The sequence below is a fragment of the Mus musculus genome, chromosome 1 (genome assembly GCF_000001635.26).
Source record: "Mus musculus strain C57BL/6J chromosome 1, GRCm38.p6 C57BL/6J".
In the NCBI taxonomy this organism is placed as follows: Eukaryota; Metazoa; Chordata; class Mammalia; order Rodentia; family Muridae; genus Mus; species Mus musculus.
Genome location: NC_000067.6, coordinates 135,083,496 through 135,105,775, shown reverse-complemented (window position 1 = coordinate 135,105,775; position 22,280 = coordinate 135,083,496). Strand labels below are relative to the sequence as shown.

The following is a 22,280-nucleotide window of genomic DNA, read 5'->3' as shown; positions in this document are numbered from 1 at the left end:
ATCAGCCTAAAATCTGGTAGTGGGGCTCAAGTCTGTGGAACTCTCTTTTGTTGTTGTTTTTTTGTTTTGTTTTGTTTTTTGTTTGTTTGTTTCTCCCCTGATGGTCTCTGGTCCCTTGAGACCCTGTGGCTGTTCCCAAAGTCAAAAAGAATTCGACCCCATAGGCCCAGCTCTGGGGCACCCTTTCTAAACAAGTGCAGGTCTCTGATGTGCTGGCCCTTCCTAGCTTTCTTTGGGTTTCTTTGCTTTCTTCACCGCCCCTCTCCTACCCCACGCCCCCGATGAAATTCCTGCCAGCTGGGAAGGAAGGAGGGAAGGGGAGCGAGCCACAGCGTAGAAAGTTTCCTTGACTCCTCCTCCCAGCCCCCCCACCCCACCCCCGTGTCTCCCTCCCTCGCCAAGCCCAGCCTGTGAAACTGAATAACGAAGATCACTCAACAATGCCTGCCCCTCTCTGACTGCACCGTCCCGCCGCCGCTGCCGCCGCCGCGCCCAAGCCAAGTCGAGCGGGGGCGTTGCCCACCGACGGCGCAGCCCTCGGGCCCGCCCGGGACCAGGAGGTGAGCCGCGCGCGCACAACTCCGTGCGCTCGCCCGTCTGAGCGCCCGCCAGGTGCCCCGCAGCCCGCCGCCGAGATGCACAGCCCGCCTGGGCTCCTGGCGCTGTGGCTTTGCGCTGTGCTGTGCGCATCGGCGCGCGCGGGCAGCGACCCCCAGCCTGGCCCGGGGCGTCCCGCCTGCCCGGCTCCCTGCCACTGCCAGGAGGACGGCATCATGCTGTCCGCTGACTGCTCCGAGCTCGGGCTCTCAGTGGTGCCTGCGGACCTGGACCCCCTGACGGCTTACCTGTGAGTACTCACCTGCTGGTACCTGTTATTCGTAATGGCCGCCTGCCCCGCAAACACTCGTTTGGTGCCCTTGGACATGCGCATCCCCAAGAGGGCTCTTCCTTTTCCAAGAGTGAAGGACTGGGAAGCTAGTCTTAGAACTTGGGAAACTGAGGCAAGAAATGAGCCTAGGCCTCCCTGCTACCTTTCCCAGGTGTTTCTCCCCCACCCCTATGGGCTTAATGTGGGACCTGGTGAAGTGCAGTGTGAACGCCAAGCAAGAAAGTGGTGTGTGTGTGTGTGTGTGTGTGTGTGTGTGTGTGTGTGTGTGTGACAGTATATTCTTTTGCTGTCCTCCTCAGAAGAACACTGCCCAGGATTGATGAAGGCAAAAGTTAGTGCTCTGTTAGGAGGTGAGGGAAGTTTGCCCTGGTAGGGATGAAATGGGTTCTTCCACCACAGCAGGAAGCGGCACTGCCCCACTGAGGCAGGGGGCTTTGGTGAAGGGTCCACGCAGCTCTCCTCTCCTTAGTTAGGGACTCTGCCAGTACCATCTTCTTGTGTGGAGGTCTCCTACCCCCTCCCCAGGCCTCCCTGAAGTCTTGTCCCAGGAGGCTGTGTTAGAGACACTAATTTGTGGGCAGGCTTCAAGACTGAAAACCAGAGAACCATTTTTAGAGTCTGAGTTGGGGTGAGGTGGTGCACGAAGGGGACCCTATTGGGGGTAGCCGGCTCAGAATCGGGAGAGCCGGAAGCTGTAGCTGATCACTACCTGGGCAGGAGTGGGTGGGAGCATAGCCCGGACCTCTTGGCCCTGACCCCTGCTGCAGGGAGAGGAAACCCCCTGGCCTCCCCTGCTATCCCTTAGAAGAAGGAGAGAAGGTGGGAAGATCTGGGTAGAAAGTCTGGCCAGAGCTCCCTCAGGCCTGAGAGAGGCTCTCTCGGCTTTGGGATCCTAGAATTGAGGATCGCTGAGGAAGAGGCAGCCGGGCTTGTTCCCAGAGGCTCGGCAATAGAGCTGGTGGGGCCAGGGTGCGATGAGAGGGTGGTGTCCTGGTAAAAGTGGGGGATCCTGAACTAGTGCCCCTTGTGGGGCTCCTTCCATATCGCGATTACCTCCCCGCCCCCATATCCTTCTTCACTCCAAAAGAAACAGTTGTGGGAACAGAAACACCCATATTCCAGAAGGACAAACCAAGTCCTGTACAGCCCCTAGGGGTGATGGGAGAGGTGGGCACAGGTATTCACAGCAGAGCTGTGAGGGTGCCCAGCACCAAGCAGAGAGCAGCAGGTCTGGGCCCACCGCCATCACACCCCAGAAATTCCATTTCTAGCAGTTTAATACATTAGGGGTCTATGACACTGTTTCTTTGGAAGACAGGGAAGATGGCTAAAAAGACTTTAGAAATAACTTCTATTCAGCCTTCCAGGACAGCAGAAAAGAGGCCTCTTGCCTGTGTTAAAGGAACAGAGAGGACACAGGACCTTTCAGAGGGTGGCAGGTCAGGCCACATTTCTCAGCAACCAAAATTTTCTAGAGTAATCTGTGGACTTTTTTTTTTTTTTTTTTCCTGGCAGGGCTTGGGAATAAGGATAGAGTTTCACTTTGGGGATCCAAGTATTCCACGTTCCATGGTGACAACAGTTCCGTGACACTTTGACCCAGTGCCCTCTGATATGCGGGGTATCTTTGGGTTAGAAGAGGTGAAGGTTTCTGAGCTCTTCCTGAGTCTTTGTGGGTGTCAAGGAAGCCTTTGAGTTTCCGAGGGTAGGAGAAGGGAGTCACGGGTGTGGGTCCTGGGTGATCCGGAGATTTTTTTCAGCAATATACACAGCGTTGCAGAGAGCTGGAAAGACCCATCCTCCTGCCTGGGCTGTGCAGGGGTCCCAGTGGGGGGTGGAGGAGGGGCTTCTACTATCTGTAGATAGCTCAGAGGTGGAGCCTTCCCTCTTTGCTTTCTCAGGGGAGCTGCGAGGACATTTTACATCTCTCTCTCTCTCTCTCTCTCTCTCTCTCTCTCTCTCTCTCTCTCTCTCTGTGTGTGTGTGTGTGTGTATCTATGTTGGTGTGCACATGTCTGCAGGTACATGTTCAGTGTGTGTGGAGGCCAGGGGTCAACCGCAGGTGTCACATCTCAGGAGCTGTCCCTTTGGTTTGGTTTTGTCTTTGTTTTTTGAGACAGTGTCCCATGCTAACCTGGAGCTCATTGAGTGATCTAGGCGGGGAGTCCCAGGGATCTGCTCATATTCCTCACCTGGCGCTGGGGAATGACCAAGTGCACACCACCATTTCTGACTCTTTTTGCATGAACTCTGGGGAATGACCAAGTGCACGCCACCATTTCTGACTCTTTTTGCATGAACTCTGCAGGTAGAAACCAGATCTTCATGCCTGTGCATCACACACATCACTGTTCTGAGCTATCCTTCTAGCTCTGCAAAGGCCTTGGAAGGTAATGAGAGACAGATCATGAGAAGGAGCCAGGCAGGGATATCTTGGGACCCTGTCCCTTCTTGGCAGTATTAGGACCTGCTGGCGGGCCACAAAAGACATCCTGGGTCCCTTTTAGTGCTTCCTTGACAGAATTTCAGTATAAAACTACTTGGCCTCTGCTTCCCACCCGGGGATAGTAAGGATCCTTCCTAGCCAGTACCTGTCATGAAGTGGCTGCCTCCACCTCCCTCCATTCCTGTTCCCAGGGAGACCGAGAGTCTTTATGTCTATTTATTTGACACACAAGTCCAAAACCCACGAACAGTCTGGGGCCCAATGCCAGCCCTGTTTGATCAAAGTTAGGAGTCATTCATTTATACACAGTACTTCAAGTGTCTCTAGAAGGGCTCCTCCCACACCCTCACTGGAGTGAAGCTCAGGGAAATTTGCTGGGTTTTGTGTGTCTCCCTGAGTTGAGGCCTCTTACGGAAAGAGATGGAGAGGAATATGCCTCAGCTGGCTCTGGGGCACTGCAGTTTGTGGGGATGGGAATGAGAGGTGTCCCTGTCATGCCCCAGCACTAGCAGTCACAGGAATATACATGTAGCACGTGCTCGCTAGGCAAATGCACCCAGAGCTGGGGAATCCAGGGATTTACGTGGGGTCTCCTGTTTGCCTTCGGCACTGAGAAATGTTGGAGAGTGTGTGTGTACCTCTGGCTGTAAACTCTCAGAGGCTCAAGCACTGTGGGTTACCCCTAAGCATCCGTTTTGTTACTTACTGCTGCCAAAACGTTTGCTCTATGCCAGGCTACTCAAAGGGAATTCGCTTCCTTCAAGCCAGAATAACCACTGGGTTTGTGCGAAAGGTCAGGTGCGTGTGACTGTGCGTGTGTGTGTGCGTGTGCGTGTGCATGTGCGTGTGTGTGTGTGTGTGTGTGTGTGTGTGTGTGTAGAATCAGGATAATCTCTTGCCATTGCTTAAGCATGTCTATAACCAGACAGATGGAGGTGGAGGCAGTGTGTCATAGGAAGAGCACAGAAGGTTAAGGGTGGGCGTTGGTGTGAAGGGCAGCGCTAGCAGAAACTGAGCAAGTATATTGGTTTATAACTTGACCTGGCTTCTCCATCTATAAATGAAGCTAATACCTGATTCAAACGGTGGCTGTGTGGCTTCACTGAGGTAGTGTCTGCAGGTATAGGGTCCGGAAGAACACAGTGTTAATAGTGTTGTCACCAGGGAGCCAGGAGGCAGTTGTCTTGGAAGGCTCCCTGGAGGTGGAGGTGCTGGAGCTAGTACTGGAAAGCGGAGCAGCCTGCTATGGGAGTTGTTCAACAAGTCTCTGTATGCTGAGGGCTGTGTGTATGTGGCGGGAGAACACACTGTCATGTAGACATTGGTGGCGACCTTGGGGAACCAGAACACTTTTGCAGCTGCCCCCACCAGCTGGTACAGTCTCAAGACTTCGTGGAATGGGAGGGGGTGACCACTAGAAGACCCTAGCTTGCTCTCCAGCTTGCCCCAGATGGGTTACTGGAGGGACGAGAGGTGAGATTCACTTAGCATCAATTGGCAAACACTGGCCCTGGGTTAGAGTGTGTGTGTGTGTGTGGGGGGGTATCACTTTGTCAGCTCACTTCCTCATCTCGGAGGCTCCCTGCCTGGTCCAGCCTCTGCACTTCCGTTGTGATGAGGGGTACATAAATTCTAATCCTCAATCTCACAGTGGGTGAGAGACCCCCAGGTAAGTCCCAGGGTTTCTCTGGATCTCTGTGCTCCACATTTGGCTGGAAACCCTGGGTCCTTCGCTGCCGGTGTGGAACAGGGAGAGCTCTGGAATCCAGGAGGGAGAGAGAGAATCCAGGCAGCACCCAGACCAAAGCAGAGAGAAGCAAGCAAGGGAGGGATGGAGCAATTTCAGGAAGTGGGGTCCCCTGGGCCCTCCCTTGTTGAAAGAGCCTGGGGGGTTGCTGGAGGAGAGTGGCTGTGTGGGGGAGCTGTCACCCCAGTTCAAAGGAAAGGCAGGAGACAGCCTTAGGCAAAAAGAAAAAGGAAACCTCTGGGCTCTGGCGGCAGTGGGCACGGGAGCGGCTGGGTGGGGCACCGGCGGAGAAGAAAGCCTGGCTCAGAGGGAATTGGCCCCCAGCCCGCTCAGCACCACCATCTTCCCCCTCCCATGGGCACGCTCTGGATGGTTTTTTGTGCCACAGCCTGCTTCCTGCTCTGGCCCAGGCTCACAGGTGACAGAAGGTGGACGGGGCACAGGAGAAGGGGCCCACATGGGTGCCACTGGGTATTGGTAGCTTATCAGGTTCCAGAGATCAACACCAGCAACCCTGATGTGGGCAGAGCTCTTCTCTTCTCTTCTCTTCTCTTCTCTTCTCTTCTCTTCTCTTCTCTTCTCTTCTCTTCTCTTCTCTTCTCTTCTCTTCTCTTCTCTTCTCTTCTCTTCTCTTCTCTTCTCTTCTCTTCTCTCTCTTTGGGTTTTCTTTTTCTTCTTTCTTTCTTTCTTTCTTTCTTTCTTTCTTTCTTTCTTTCTTTCTTTCTTTCTTTCTTTCTTTCTTTCTTTCTTTCTTTCTTTCTTTCTTTCTTTCTTTCTTTCTTTTTTCGAGACAGGGTTTCTCTGTGTATCCCTGGCTGTCCTGGAACTCACTCTGTAGAGCAGGCTGGCCTTGAACTCACAAAGATCCATCTGCCTCTCCCTCCCGAGTTCTGGGATTAAAGTTGTGTGCCACCACTGCCCCACTTGTGGGGAGAGTTTTTAGCTCCAGACCCACAGTTTTAGTTTCTTAACCTAAAATGGAAATACTGCTTGTGTCTACCTAGAAGGGTTGCCAGGGGGAACATGGCTCAGAGGGAGTTGGCCCCCAGCCCACTCAGCACCACCACCTTCCCTCTCACTCACATGGGTACCCTCTGGATGGTCTCCTGTGCCACAGCTTGCTTCCTGCTCTGGCCCAGGCTCACAGGTGACAGAAGATGGACAGGGCACAGGACATAAGAAACACGTGTGACACTTCTCACAAGCACTTTAAGTACGGGCCCTCAAAGAGCACCAGCTGGACTTTTTTTCTCTCCGCACTTCAACTACAAGTGCCCCAAGAGGCCCAGAAGGGGGATGGTTGTAGTGCCAGAGCTTCATCTTTTAGGGCTCTTCAGAGGGGTCCTCCTTCCCACTGACTTCTTCACTAATTCCCTCCACTGACCTTCAGGGAAAGGGCCTTCCAGGGATACAGGCTGCTCCTGGGCTCCAGGCTGGGCGTTGGAGGAAGTGACCCTGTGTTGAGCCTGGAGGAGCCGCCAAGAGTGCCTGATGGGAGACTCTCCAAAGAGGAAGAGTCTGGCTCTCAGGTCAGGCTGCCTGGAGAGCCTGGCTTTTCCCCAGAACTGGAAGACATTTTCATGGGTACGGCCTCAGGTTAGTGGTGGGGTACTGGGACCTGGGCTTGGGTCTCACCCCGAGAGTGCCTGGAAGGGCCCTTTGCTCCTCTTTGCTCATCTCTGTTGGGTTGTGTGACCTTAGGCTAGTAACTGGCTCTACCGGGAGCAGAGTCAAGGACAAAGAGTCCTTCTAGGGCTTTGGTCACCTTGGGAAGGTGCAAGAGTAGGAGGTGGGGGGCCATCCCCTCCCTCTTCTGGAAATAACTTCCGTTAGCCAAACTGAATAGACTTATTGATTGAGGGGCTCTCAGAACTCTGGGAGCCCCTTTGTGCTAAGTAAGGAAATGGCAAGCCCCAATTTCTAACAATAATTTGGGTCTCTCCTGCTGCCCTTCAGACATGGGAGAACAGGTCCCAGGAGGAGAAAAACAGCCGAGAAGCCAAACTTGGGCAGTGAGCGAAGAGTTATTTTGGAAGCAGTGAAAGGACATGGTGGGGGGAAAGCTCAGGGCTTGGCACTGAGCCCCCCGGAGCCATGCCAGAGCAGGCCACAGCGGGCTGGTGTCGGGCGGGCAGGTGGGGGCTGGGCCGGCAGCTCAAAGACAAGGTACCTCCAGAGGAGAGGTTTTCTTTGTGTCCCTTCCCAGCCCTCTCAGCTGCCAGGCTTTTTCTCCTCCAGAGACCTCCAAGGGACTTGTGGCCTGCATCCGGATCAGAGGCCCCTCTGACTAATGGAAATGTGGCCACTGCAGCACTTACGTCCCTGGCTTTCTGCCGCTCCTGTCTGCTTCTAGGTGCAGCAGCGATGTCTTACTGGCTACAGTTTTCAGTTTTTTGATTGTGACCTTACCCCCAGAAGTACACTAGTTCCCCCAGGAAAGTCTATGTCTGGGGCCCAGTCAGGATGGCACCTGATGGTCCTGGAGAGACTCGTTTATGGACCTGCCATCACTCCTAAATCCATCACAGCAACTGCTGGCACTTCCTGGTTAGTTGCTCGGTGGCACAAGCTGCTTTCAAGCACTTTATCTGAAGCATCTAGTATAAACCCCGTGAGGGAGGGACTTGCGTGAGGTCCATCTTACAGTTGAGGAAGGTGAGGGATTTAGAGTCTAAGATCTCTCGCTGGTCACCCCCGGTGTTGTAGTTTCAACAGAACAAGCTCTTCCCTAACCCTTTGGATAGTACTGCTTAGAGGTCAAACTGGAAGGGCTCTGAGCTCCAGCAGGATGGGCTGCGTTCTGAGAAGTTAACACCCAGCTTAAGCAGCCTCACAAGGCCTGTGTCCAGTCTCCTCAGGGTTGGGATTCATTTCTGTCTCATCCACAGGGCATGACTTCTAGGGACTCATCCGTGGTAGCTGATTGAAGGGGACGGTTTGGGGCTCATCGCAATTGAAGAATTATAGCTGGGGAGGGTGAGACCATTGCTGTAGCAGACATTATCCTCAGTGGTGTTGTCAAAGACCTACTGTGTACTGAGACCTACTGGGTGCGATTATGGGAAATGGGGCCAAAGTGTTCGTGAAAACTGAACTCACTGGGCCAGATCTTCCTAGGAGCATCCTCAGAGAAGTGTGGTGAGGTTGACAGGTGCTCCGAGAGAGATGCCTGGTGGGTTCAGGGAAACTCTGGAGAAGAAGAGGCTGAAACCAGGCCACCTGAAGCATCTTATCTACCACCAGAAGACCCTGCAAGAGAAGAGAAAGCCTCGAGCCCTAGGAGACTCTCCAATCAAGTCAGGGTTTCTTTGTGTTTGTTTTGATTTTGAGGCAAAGTTTTGCCGTATAGTCTAGGCTGGCCTGGAATTCACAATCTTTCTCTCTCAGCCGCTAGAAAGCTGGGTTTACCTGGATCCTTCCTGATACCCAGCATGCACTGGTGCTTTGCTGCACTGTCCCGGCTGCCTCTCTGCACAGTTCTCAGAGGCAGGAGGTACCAGGGCAGCGCTTTCTGCCTTTCCTCCCCAGGGCACACATGTAAAGCAAACAAAAGGATTGGAGGTGTTCATCAGCTAGGACTTATCAATTGTGCTTCTCAGGCCGCCAGCACTGCCAACCAACCCCAGGCAACATCTGGCACATCTGGAACCACTGCCGTAGAAGGAAAGAACTCCTTCCTTGTGTGTGTGTGTGTGTGTGTGTGTGTGTGTGTGTGTGTGTGTGTGTGTGCATTCACCAGGGACTGGGCCTTGCACATTGTAGACGAGTACCACTGAACTACATTTCTAGCTTTTGGCTTTTAAATTTAATTTGTTTTTAGGTGTATATTTGCTTCACTTGCGTGCATACCTGTGAGTCGTGTATATGCCTGGTGCCTATGAAGGCTAGAAGGCGGCACTGCATTCTCTGTGATTGGAGTCACAGACACTTGTAAGCTGCCAGGTGGATCCTGGGAATGGAGTCTGGGTCCTCTGGAAGAGCAGCCATTGTTTTAAACCATCAGCTCACCTCTCCAGTCCCTGTTTAAAGCCTAAGATGGTCATTCTCCCTGCGTAGCCTCCTGAGCGCATGGTGCCCACGCCCAGGGTACCAGTGTGTTTCATTACGTCTGCCGGCCTGTTTCTGTAGCTCTAAACTGGAAACAATCACAGCAGACTCTGAGACAGACATTTGTAATTCAGCACAGTGCTTGGCACACCGCCATGGCTGACACGAGGCGGTTACGTAGGAGGGACTCTGCTATTCCCTTGGGAGAAGCATTTGGAAGGAGAAACTGAGTCTGTCTGTCTAGGACTTTGCTGAGGGTGATATCCAGAGGGCTTGTTCGAGAACAGAGTTCCTCTCTCTCTCTCTGCCACTTGCCCGATCTCTTTTGGCCTTAGAGGTGTTGGGGAAGGTGGGAGTGTCCCCGTGGCAGCACTCAGGAAGGTGCTGAGTGTCTCCTGTTGCACCAGTGTCTGAATGTGGTCCCCAGGGCCAAGGCCAAGGCCAATGGCTAATGCAGGGGAAAGAGAGGAACAGTGCTGGCAGACTCCTCATCACTGCCTCTCAACCTAACCCCGGAGATTGCTGGGCTCTCTGTAAGGGGCAAGAGCGTGTCCTCTTATTCAGGAATAAACAGGGGAATCAGAGGCACAAGCCCCAGCCAACCAGGGTTGATTGCAACTCCACTGTGACTTGGGATTTGGACTGCACCCCACCTGTTACCACGGGCTCCTGGGAAACAGGCCCAAATCGGCTGCTGCTGAAAGGTCTTTAACATGCCCTAGAGGAGGGAGCCTTTCCAGGTGACCCATTCTGTGGCTTCTTTCTGATAGGTCTCCAGGCCTCTCTGGTTTGCTCTGTGTTCCCCATGCATGCTATGAGGCAGGAGCGTAGGCTGAAGCCCAGCGACTTGTGAATTCTGGTGACACCTCTCACCCTAAGTCATGCAGTAAACACTCCCTTCCCATCTTGTTAACGGCTAGTGAGGAAGCTACTTGAACCCCCAGGCTGTCTCAGGGAGTAAACACTCGCTCACTCATTGACTGGCCGGACACAGACAGGATGCTTGCTCCCTGAGAGCCTCTGCATAAGGTTCTTTGCGTGAATGTCCCATGTGAGGACAAGACCACTGCTATCTCCTCTGAAAGGATGAGGCTATGGGGTCACAGAAGGGAGAAAAAGAGCCAAAGGTGAGCTTGGACTCCGTAGTCCATGCATGGTCTCCTCTGGGCCCGAGGCTCAAAACAAGCTGATAAGACAAACGCAAATAACACACACGAGGCGCCTTGTGGGAAGTGAGAAGTGCTGTAGGCGGGGTCAGATAACCACATGCCCTGGGCAGGCAGGGCAGAGGACAGGCTCCGCTGAACTAACTGAGGTCTCATGTGGGAATCCCTCTGAGAGGCAGTTGTGGTGTGAAAGAAAAGCCACAGGCCCTTGAGTGAATGATCTATGAGGACTGTTTGCCAGGTAGTGTAAGTCTCTCCCTGCTGATCTGTAGGAAGCAAGAGCCTGCCCAGGGGAAGGGCTTTTCACACAGGGAATGTGACTTTATTTTCTTTGAAAATATTAGGTATTATTAGAAACCGTCTGCATGAGTCTGTCTCTGAGTCCGAGTCCGTCTCTTTGATGGGGCTTTTTTTACTATCAGATTCGGAGCTCACGGGGTTCTTAACTCTGACTATCCTTTCACTTTAGACTGGGAGGGAGTCTCCTGCAGGCCTGGTCTATGCTCCCCGGCCCTTTTACTCAGTACCCTGTCAAACTTCCTCTTGCTTGTAGGCCCATAATATGGGTTTCTTCCTGCAGGGGGTGCTCTGGGTAGGGCCGGACAGACAGTCCACCTATAGGTATTTGGTCTTTGCTTCCTTCCTGTCAGCTCTAGATCTGGGGCAGTGAGGGTGTTTGAGGATGGGAAGGCTGGATCCAGTGTCCAGGTATTGCAAGAGTTGAGGCAGGAAGGGCTGTAAACAAATCCCCTGCCTTTGTGGTGGACCAAGCGGAGGAGGCAGGGAGGAGACAAGAAAGGAAGGCAACCATTGTTTAGGACAAAAGCAAGAGAGAATTGGGGCAGGACCTGGGTTCCCACCCTGCTTACCTGAGGACAGGTAGGTACTCAGAACCCTAGAGGATTGGAGGTGAGAGTCAGGTACCTCTGACTCCACCCTGGGCCCAAATCCTCCAATTACCTGGACATCAGCCTGTGAGTCACCCTGTCACTTGCCACCTATGCACTGCTTTGAAGGGCTCTAACTTGGGTCAGCACTCTGCTATTTCCACATGAGAGACTTTTATTTTGCACTGGATCCTGTTAAGTGTGCAACCCCCTCTCAGACTCTTAGGCCATCAGAGCCTCACACTCTGGTTTGTAGGGATGGGGTGTGTGTGTGTGTGTGTGTGTGTGTGTGTGTGTGTGTGTGTGTGTGTGTGTGTGTGTGATTTTTACCTTGACTTAGCTTCCATTTCAGGTAGTCATATGTTCTGTCTGTTCCTGAATGTTCCTCTTCATATGAACTAGGGACTGTCTATTATATATGATAGAGTTCCCCCTTACACTCAAGACGCTCCAGTTAGATGTCTAAGAGCTCAGTTAGTACCATGCCCTATATAATATGTGCTTCTACATGCTCACAGCGAACAAATATTACTTAGGTTATTAATTAAGCATGGGAATGTCACCAACAGTAACAATAAAATGAAATAGAACGATGAAAGAGACCTCACAGATGCTGTGACCCAATAGACACATTGCTGTCCCATTGCCCCTTGATGGTGACCCCTTTAGGTCTGATGGTTGGGGGATGGAAGGAAGGGACATCTATCTGTGGAATGCAGTGGTGTAGACGTGAGCTTTTGTCCAGATACACCAGAGGGGTCTAGGATTAGAGAAAGACTGGGCATCTCCAGGTTGCAGGTGATATTTAGTTTAAGAATGGCACCTGGTGGCCGGGTGGAAGTGGCACTTGCCTTTAATCCCAGCACTAGGGAAGCAGAGACAGGTAGATCTCTTGAGTTTGAGGCCAGTCTGGTCTACAGGCAGAGTTCTAGGACAGCCAGGGCTACACAGAGAAACCCTGTCTCAACAAAACAAAACAAAACAAAACAAAACAAAACAAAACAAAACAAAACAAAACAAAACAAAACAAAACAAACGAAAATGAATGGCATCTGCAGGGCCCAGGGCTATGGAGTATGCTGTGCTGAGGTGGGCAGGGAAGCACACTCAGTCCAGGTGGGATAGGTCGAGGGCTCCGATGCAAAGGCATTTGTTTAGTGGGAAGGAGGGAGGGAGGGAGGGAGGAAGGGAGGAGGGGAGGAGGGTAGGGAGGGAAGGGAAAAGAGAGAGAGAGAGAGAGAGAGAGAGAGAGAGAGAGAGAGAGTCCTGTATGGCAGACTCCATCCAAGTGCCAACACACTTGGTTAAGGGCACCACCCCCCAGCAGTCAGTCTGTCTGGGTTTAGATCCTGGCTCAGTACTCAGGAAGAGACTCTTGTTAGCTTCTTCCTATAAAATGGAATTAATGATACATACCACATGGGGATTGTGAGGACCACTGACACATCATAACCAGTTAGTGGACATTAGCCATCATTACGTTTGTTTCGACCAACAAATATTTCTTGAGTGTGTACTTGGTAGCAGACAAAGCTGAACTAGACCGTGGCATTAATTCTCAGTATTAGTGGTCCTTTCTTATTAAAAGTTCTAACTTTCTGCAGTTTCAGTTATCTGTGGCCAAACAAGGCCTGGAAATGTTACATGGAAAATCTCAGAAGTAAATAGTTGATCGTTTAAAATCGTGTGACATCCTCAGTAGCGTGATGGCGTCGTGCTGTCTCCGTCTCAGCAGAGCTCTGTTGCATCCCGTGTCCAAGGTTTCTGTGCTGTGTATGCACCTTCTTGATAGTCACTCAGTAGCCTTTTGCTACTCAGTTCATCTGAGAGGACCCTGCAGGGCAAGCAGGCCTTGGTTTAACAACCTTTGCTTTATGTCAAGATGGCCCCAAGTGCAAGAACAGGGAAATTGCAAATTCCTTTAAATTAAAAAAAAAAAAGTATAATAAACTTCTTTTAAGAGAGAATGAAGAATGCATGCACATTCGCTTAATTTTTATTAGAGTATATTCACTTAATTTTTATTAGAGTATATTGTTATAATTATCCTGTTTTAGTGTTGCTATTGATAGTATCTTACTATGCCTAATTTATTAATAATGTATATAAAGCATGTATGTAGTATATAGGCTTTGATATTATATGAGATCTTAGGCATATTGAGGTGTACCCCTCTTGGGTAAAGGGGACACTGTGTAATAGACAGTCCCTAGTCCACCCAGGGAGGAAGGCACTCCCGAGCTTCCAGATGTGGGAAGCCCTCCACCCTGGCTGCCCAACCTTCCAGGCTCACCCTGCTCTCCGCTGGGCTCTTCCCTACAGCGTCCATTCTTTGCAGTGTGAAGGGATCAGTAGGCCCCCTCCCCTTATGTCTGCAACTCCCCTGACCCTACCTGTCTAGAATGTTAGGTTTGTTCTCTCTTCTGTAGAACTGGAATCAGGGGTCCTAGGCTGGAACCTACCACTGACACCTGTTTATCTTGGCCAAGACCCAGGTCTCCTTGGGCCTATTTCCTGCAGGTAATAGCTCCTTTCTCCCAGATGTTATGGAGATAAATAAGGATGCAGAGGAGCTGGGGAGAGGCAGTGTAAGAGACCCAACGAGAGGGGACTTGATAGGAGGACCCAGCCTCCATTTTCCTTGAAATGTTCACTCCCTGAGACTTGAGATCCCAAGGGCTAAGATAGGGCATGACCGTCATTACTCTCTCTCTTTCCTTGTGTGTATGTGTGTGTGCTGACACTATGCCTAAGTGTTTTGAATGCAGAGGCCCAGGGTGCAGATACTTCACCCATCTGCCCCACGTTCACCTGACATATTAGCAATGGTAGTGGAAGGGTACCATTTTAGGCCCAGGGACATGCTAGTGGTAGAGTTAGCAATTGGCACTTCCAAGCTGGCCAATTCTCCAATGGCTGGTGTTGATGGACAGGTGGCTCTGTAGCTTTAGATGGTGGGGAGGGGGTCGAGAGTGTAGCTACAGAGGAACATCTAGAACTTCTGGAGCTGGGCCTGAAGAACCCACCTGTTGCTTTGCTCAGCCCTAACTGGAGCCTACAGATGGGCAGAACAGATCATTCAACACCCTGTTTCTACTTTCACCACTACCACCACACACACTTGCTTTGGTATTTGGCTTTGAGAACATTCTGGAAAGTGCCTCCTAGTATTTCCCCCTGCCTACCCCCACTGGCTGTGATGGCCCTATCCCCCAAGTTTATCCTCTTTCCCCAGGTTTCCTATTAGACTGGGGAGAGAGATATCAGCTAGTCCCTGCTTTGCTAGTAACAAAGGCATCAGTGAGATGGACTGGGTTTTGCTTTGTTTTGTCTAAGAGGAAGGAAACCTGGAATATAGAAGCTTTCAGAGATGCCATACACGTGACTCAGCATCCCCCAGGGTCTGCCCACTGATGAAGTGCCTGAGAACCTCTCTGTTTCCACATGACTGGTCACATCCTTGTAGCACCAGGCTGCACACACCTGCCATCGGGCTGCAGCTGGCATAGGGGATGCCCTTACGCAAGTGGCCTCATCTCATGTAAAGGGTCAGAGTTGTTAAGTGGAAGTGAGACAGGGTTTTAGCCTCTGCCTTTAGGTTCCTCTTTGGCCAGGAGCTTTATTTAGGCTAGACCACAAGGTGTTAACAGTACTGTGCCAAAGGGATCAACACTTAAGATGAAAATAGTGGTTGAAAAACTAGTCAAGGAAACAAAGAAATGATACAGTCAAAGTTACAAAGACTTAAGAGCAGGTGCTGCGGAGAGAGATGGAAAACACCAGGCTCTTGCCCATCCAGTGTGGAATCCTTTGGAAAACTCCAGAAATGGTCTGTAGTCTTTTCTGTTTAAAACAGGGTCCTAGGCTGGACTCAAGAGATCTGCTTCAGCCTCAGGAGTGCTAGGGCTCCAAGAGGGTACCACCACTCCCCTGTCCCCCCCCGCCCCCCATGTGTGTGCACTCACGCATGCATGTGCATATGTGTATGTGTGTACAGAGGTCTCGAGGAGCTGGAGAGAAGGTGCGGTTGGTACAGTGCTGACTGTTGAAGCACGGGAACCTAAGTTTGGTCCTCAGCACCAACACTTTCTAAAAAGCCAGGTGTGGTGACACACACGTATAATCTCAGTTCTGGGGTGACAGGGACAAATGGCTTTCTAGATTTCTTAGACAGAGAGCCTAGCCTAACCAGGGAGTCAGTCCCAGATCTCTCCTAGCTACTTGCTTAGCTGAGGCATTGTTAGTTCACGACCAGGATGGTAAGGAAGAGCCCTGTCATTGTTGAGTTTCTGCAAGACCATGGTTAAGAAACGGGTTCAGACAAGAAGCTTGCAGATCTGGGAGATGTTGGAGGTGGTCAGGAAAAGATCAGATTATCCCAGATGTTCAGGCAGGGTTTCCCAGAAAGGCCTCCACAGTCCTCAGCGCCAGAGAAGGCTCCCTTCTGCATCCTACAGTACCCTGGGGCCCTCACCCAGACTCTTTCCAGTATATTTGTTTCTTAAACTAGGGTGAGAGCACCAAGAAGACAGCCTTGGCCACCAGTGCACTGGAGGTATCCCCAAGGCAGGCACAAGCCCCACTGCATGTAGTGGTCAGGGGTATTGGGGCAAAGGACGAGATGTATAAATGAATGAATGCACGGAGGGCCGGATGCCAGGAGCTACAGAGCAGTAACAGGCTCAGGCTGGAGCAGACGGACATTCTGGAGAGACAGGGTGGGGATCGAGGGAGCCCTCTCCAGACAGGTGGTGGCACTAACCTGGCTCCACTGTGGGCAGGAGCTTGAGGTGTGGCATCCGACCCAGACGGCTGCGGTGAGGACAGAGCCGCAGTGGAGAGGCTCTAAAGCTGCCAGGCAGCCAGCTCATGGCCAGGCTTGGGTTTCATTAGAGTGAGCCATCTGTTCTATAAAGCCTTTCACTCGGAGGCTGTGGCCTTTCCTATTCATTGCCTTTATTTTTATGTTTAAAGGAAGACTTCTTTTGAAAATTTCCACCCTGTTCTAAGCAGGCTAAGATGAACAAAAATATGTGCCCGCCCTAGGCTGGGTTGGGCAGATGGTTCCAGGGACTTAAGTAGGTGGGCACTTGGATCCCAAGGGTGTGCCTGACATTTGCTGAAGACCCAGGATGAGTAAGAGCTACATTCTGTGTTTAGAGAGACCCCAGGCTGCTAGGTCAGGAAATTCCATTCTAAGCATTTAAATCGTAGGCAGGAGATGTGCAGATGTGCTCATGGGGGCACTCAGGAGATGCCTAGGTGGGGACAATGGGAGGGAAAACTGTGTCTCATGTGAAGTAGTGTGAAATCCAGGGAGCTCATCTGGTGCCAGGGAGGCCTGGGAGCAAAGTCGGGGGGGGGGTACTGATGCCTTAGTCATGCCGACAGAGCTCAAGTGTTTATTAAGGGTCTGTTACATGCCAGAGTTCGTGCAAGGTGCAAAGCGTACACAGAGAAGAAAGATGAAAACAAGACACAGAAGCAAACACTGGCACTTCAGCCCAGTGAGGTGACACGGGAGGAGTACCCACGCCAACCAGGGGGCAGAGAGGGAACCATTTGCCAGGCTGCACCTCATCGAAGATGGTTACTTATCTCTAGTTTTTAGATATCTATTTCTATTCCTGTGTATGTGTCTCTATGCCACCGATGTGTAGGTAGCTGGAGACCCCAAAGAGGGCGTCTGATGCCCTGGGGCTGGAGTTACAGGTAGCTTTTCACCACCTGATGTGGATGTTGGGAACTACACTCGGGTCCTTTATCTTATGGAAGAGCAACAACAGCCTCTCCTGGAAGACTTGTAGAAGGTGGGGTGTGTGTACACATATGCATTTGTGTACTTGTGCATGTAAAGGCCAGAGGGTATCTTCCTCAATTGTATACCGCCTTATTTATTTTATGTGTTTTGCCTACATGTAGGTATGTACACCCCCAAGTGTGTTTGGTAGCCAAGGAATTCAAAAGATGGCATGAGACCTTCTGGAACTGTCACTGATCATAGTTACGAACCACCATGTGGGGGTCGGTATCTGAACGCAGTTCCTTTGAACAGTACCAAGTGCTTTGGCAGAGCCATCTCTCCAGCCCTACTCGCTATCTATCTTTCTATCTATCTATCTTTCTATCTATCTATCTATCTATCTATCTATCTATCTATCTATCTATCTATCTATCTATCTATCTATCTATCTATGTGAGATAGACTCTCTCACTGAACCTGGAGCTTACAAGTTTGACTGGACTGGCTGGCCAGCAGGCCCAAGGAAGCCCCTTCTTGTTTCTCCAATGTTGGGGCTGCAGGTTCATCCGGTTTCTTTATGTCAGTGTTGGGGATTCTAACTCGGGGCCTCATCTCAGCCATTTTCCCAGCCCGTTTTGTAACTTTTAGAAAGAGTCTATCTGTAGATAGATAGCCCAAGTTGACCTCAAATCCATTATTTAGGCTAAGGTATTCTTAAACTGCTGCCTTTCCTTCCATTGCCTCCCAAGTGCTGGCATTACAGATCTGTATCACCATGCCTGCCACCCCCCCCCACCCACCCAAGGCTTTAAAACTAGCTTTGAGATAGTTCACTGGTAGGTATCTGCCTAGCATGTGTGAGGCCATAGGCTGCATCTTTAGCACCACAAAAGAACAAAGAGCTCCTGAGCCTTTAAGAACAATACACATTGCAGAAAGGAGTACATAGCATAGGTTGAGAGCTTCGTAATTTTTGCCAGTGAGTACATTGTGTAACCAGCACTCAGAGAAACAGAACACCATCGTCTCTGTGGAAGTTCTCTGCTCCCATGCCCTTTTCTGGTCACCATCTCCTCACAGGGTCAGCAGGGATGGAGAGTTCAGTGTTGGCTTTAAGCTTTATGGAAAGGGGAGGTATGTTGAGTCTGGCATGGTTTCCCCAGTATGTTTGTGATTCCTGCCTATGACTGCTGGTCCTGGCTTGCTCATCCTCATGGCTGTGTAGTGCTCACACAGATGAATATGGCACAATCTGTCCGTTCTGGGGATGCTGCTGGTGTTGCTATGGATATCACTGCTAAGGGTTGTTCTGTGTGGATGTTTAATGAGTACACAGATGCACTTCTGTTGGTTAAATGCCCAGGATGGGAGTTGCTGGGTCAGAGTAGTCCCAGGACAAGTCTCAAGAGGTGGAGTGACTGTTGTAGGTGGAAAGAATGAGATTGGTTGCTGGTTTGGCCTGAGGTACCAAGGGAGGGGCATGATGGGATCCCAGGGGAAAGGGGGTGCACAATTAATCCCACCTGACAGGCCCGTGGCATTTGTGTTAATTTCCAGTAGCTACCACGACAAAGTGCCAGAGAGCTGGTGTCTTAAAACAGAAGTTATTCTCCACCAGCGTTTGAGCCAGAAGCCTTTACTGTGTGTTTAGAGAAGAACCCACCTGTTATGGGATGGGAATAATCTCTGCTTTTCTTGTGCCTCCCCTGCCCCCGTGTGTATTAAGGGCAAATATCTACAGACTTTTGAGCCCCCCTGGAGGGTCCAGGATGGGCTTCTTATCTCAAATGTGTCATTTCACTGTGTCCACAAAGACCTATTCTCATATTCACAACTTCTAGGTAGCCATACAACTGCGTGTGTGTGTGTGTGTGTGTGTGTGTGTGTGTGTGACTATTCATCTCACTATCCCCCATACTCCTACTTTAATTTCTCCCTCAGCAAGCTCTAGGTCTGGGCGTTTACTGATGGGTATTATGCTCCCAGACCAGCTTCCTCCAGGAAGTCCTCTGTGATGGTACTTCGGTCCACAGGCTCTTGAGAGTCTCCTAGTACTAGTGTTCTGAGTTCTGCCCAGAGTGGATCTGTAGTCCCCACTCCCTCCCCAGACCTAGGGTTCCTGAGGTCCCGGAATCATCCTTTCTCCTTTTTATACAAGGCATACACACTTCCTGTGTACTCAACAAGGGATTTACATTCCAGGACACTGAGAACAAAGACCTTGGCCCTGGGAACCTTTCCATAGGGGTCTGGTCCAGCTAAGATGCTGAGCCAGCTAAGATGCTGAGCCTAGCTGGAGTAGCACCCAGAGCCAGGGGGCTTCCTCTCTTATTTTCTCTTCTTTCCAAAACCACTCTCAACCCCCTGCCACCTCAGGTGGACCTGGTTGTTACCTGATCTAAGGACCTGCGTGACTTCACAGAGCAGAGGAGGGGAGGAGGGAGGGGCCGGGGCATGGAGCAAGCCCAGCCCTTTGCCTTTCCTTGGAGGAGGCTGGAAGACAGGAAGACAGGAATGCCTTTGGCTGGGAGACCCTGGCCAGAGATCAGAAGATCAAAGGCAGAGAAGATCAGGGGCGAGGCAGGTGGCACCACAGAGAGAAGCAGCAGCTGGTGCCTCCTAAGGGCAGGGCTGACCCAGAACGCCCTCCCTTGCCACCTTGCCATCTTTGCTCCCTGCTGCTTTGCGGCTTGCTGCTTCTGTCTGATGGAGGCGTTGGGGGTGGTGTGTGTGAATGCCCCTGAAGGAAGGAACGCCTCTGGTGGGCAGATTTAATACCCTCACCATGCACCTGGATTCTACCACTTAAACCCCACAGCGGTTCACTTAAGAGGGACTATTATACAACCTTTCTTAGACCCCCTAAAGTGAGGCACACATAGGGTAAGTAGGCTTAACACCATCAAACCACTATTCAGTGTCGGTGCCAGGCCACAAAGTGGGTATCTGACAATAGAGAACTCCATAATGGATGGCCAAGAACGCTAGCACAACTGTAGTGTGAGTGAGAGTGGGGCTCAATGCCAAGGACTTCTTGTTGGGAAGGAGTTTTTTGAACCTGAATCTTTCGTCTAGTCTTTCTACAAATGTGATGATCCAAATAGGCAGAAGGTTGAGCAAAAGGGGAAGCGAGTGGGGCTCCACTTATAGGGAAGGACACACAGGCAGAGGCAACAGAACTAGAGTGGCTCAGCGTGGGCCGAATGGGCAAGGGTAGCAGCGCACAGAAGGCCTAAGGGTCTGGATGGAGCTCAGAGCGCCGGAGCCGCTCCGTGGCAGGCGGGGCCCCAGGGGCGGGGCCCCAGGCGCGGTGCAAGCAGGTGGGTCGGGGTGATGGGTGGGGGTTTGGGGAAGGGCGCGAAGCTCCAGAAAATGCCACAAGGTTCCGGGAAAGGAACCCCAAGATCTCCCGCACAGGTGGCGCCCTCCTGGCTGTTCTTGTCTCCAGGTGCGCCCGGGCGCAACAGAATTAAACCGCGTGGGTTCTCCTAGCAGCGGCTGTGTGATCTGGGGGCCGAGTGATATTTCCCAGTATCCATTTCCTCCTTTAACGTAGGGACAATGTTCATTCCCTTGCCCGTAAAAAAAAAAAAAAAAGTCGAATTAAATGAGACCTAGAAAGTGCCCGTGTTTTGGGTGGGAAGAGGGAAGGCTGATGCGGTTGGGGGTGGAGTGGGTCAGGCGGCAGCAGAGGCAGCTGTCCCGGGTACTCCGGCCAGATTCAGACTCAGTTTGAACAGGCCAGGTTGGCCCGCCCGGGAGGGTGTTGGTGCCGTGGTGCGGTGGTTCAGTGTGTGTGACACAGGCGGGGCGGCAGGGTGCAGCTAGGTGAAGGTTCTCCCCAACCTCCCACTGCTGTCCCGGACTGCCACTATCTTGCTCCCTATCCACTACTGAAAGCCCAGGCACTCCTCCTGTCCCGGATGGGGGTAGTTCCATCTGTGTGAGCACAGCTAAGGACCATGGATTGGGGGCCTTACATTAGTGTTCCACTCAGACACTCTGGGGATAAAGAGCTCAGGACAGTAGCCTCATCTGCGTGAGACTCCATCCCTCACCCCTCGCTGTTACTGTTGCTGCAGCCCCTCTAGCTAGGTTTTTTTTTGGGGGGGAGGGGGAAGGGGGGTTGTTTTGTTTTTCTGTTTTTGACTCTGCTCAGCGCTAGTTGTCGAATCTGGTAGTAGAGTCAAGACACAGGGATTGCCCGGGCAGTTCTTCCTTCATAGAAGGCTGTCAAGGCCGCCTCAGTGTGACCTCTCTCTCTAAGCCTTAGAGTCAGTCTAAGGGGTTCTAGTATGCAAGGGCAGTTAGATTTTTACACCCATGCAAAGCACCTCACTACAGAGCCATGATGGCCTTGTAGCTAGAGCTAGAGATCAAAATAAGGGCCAGAGCAGAAGCTGGTAAGTTGCAGGACCTAGTTTTGCAGGACTCAGTGGGTTACCCCTCAGATGACAGCAGTGTTGTAGGGCTAGAAAATGCTTCAGTGATTATGAGTGCTTGCTAGCCACTCTTCCAGAGGACTTGAGTTCAGTTCCCTGCCCCTACATCGTGTGTCTCATAATTGCCTGTAATACTCCTTCTTCTGACCTCTGAGGTCACCTACATACAGGCACACAACACAGAGAGACAGACAGACACACATATACAGACATGCACATACAGACACAGGCACATAGATGCACACACACACAGTCAGACACACACAGAGAAAGAGAGACAGACACACATACACAGACATACACATACAGACACAGGCACATAGATATACACAACACACAGAAAGAGACAGACAGACAGACATACACAGACACAGAAGCACAAACACAGGCACACAGACATATACACAGACACACAATACACACACAGACACAGCACACACACAGAGAAAGAGACAGACAGACAGACACACATATACAGATTTAGAAACACAGGCACACAGACACACACACACACAGAGAAAGAGACATAGACGGCACAAGCACACACACACACACACACACACACACACACACACACACAAATAAAAACAAAACTTAAAAAAAAAAAAAGAAAGAAAGAAAACGGACCTCGAAGCCGGCATGTGCGTGTGTGTGGCAAGGACAGAGAACTGGGCTCTGTGGCGGAACTCCCAGACTGTTTAGTGAGAGCAGCCACAGGAATGTGCCATCGGAGGGTAGGAGATGACAGCTCCTAATCAAGGACAGGATCCTGTGGCTTGCCCATGTGACTGCAGCCTCAGGGACCAGACTCAAAAAGCCACAGGGATTAGTCTGAGAAGCCCCGTGACTAAAGTCCCAGCCTTAGGCCTGGCCACTTACGCTTTAATTGTCCGCTCTACTGCCATTGTCTTCT

General features: G+C 51.4%; 1 protein-coding gene across 4 annotated transcripts in view; it reads left to right on the top strand.

Moving 5' to 3' along the window:
• The first annotated feature begins 401 nt into the window (after positions 1-401).
• The window catches only part of Lgr6 (leucine-rich repeat-containing G protein-coupled receptor 6), a 122,075-nt gene continuing 100,196 nt past the window's right edge, over positions 402-22,280 (top strand). For 2 of the 4 annotated variants that reach the window (XM_006529714.1, XM_017321280.2), the window contains exon 1: positions 402-847. In XM_006529714.1, the coding sequence (XP_006529777.1) occupies positions 636-847 (212 nt within the window). In that variant the 5' untranslated portion in view covers positions 402-635. Of the gene's footprint in view, positions 848-6,536; positions 6,679-22,280 lie in introns of those variants that run through there. The other 2 variants (NM_001033409.3, XM_011248036.3) reach the window with 2 other exon arrangements.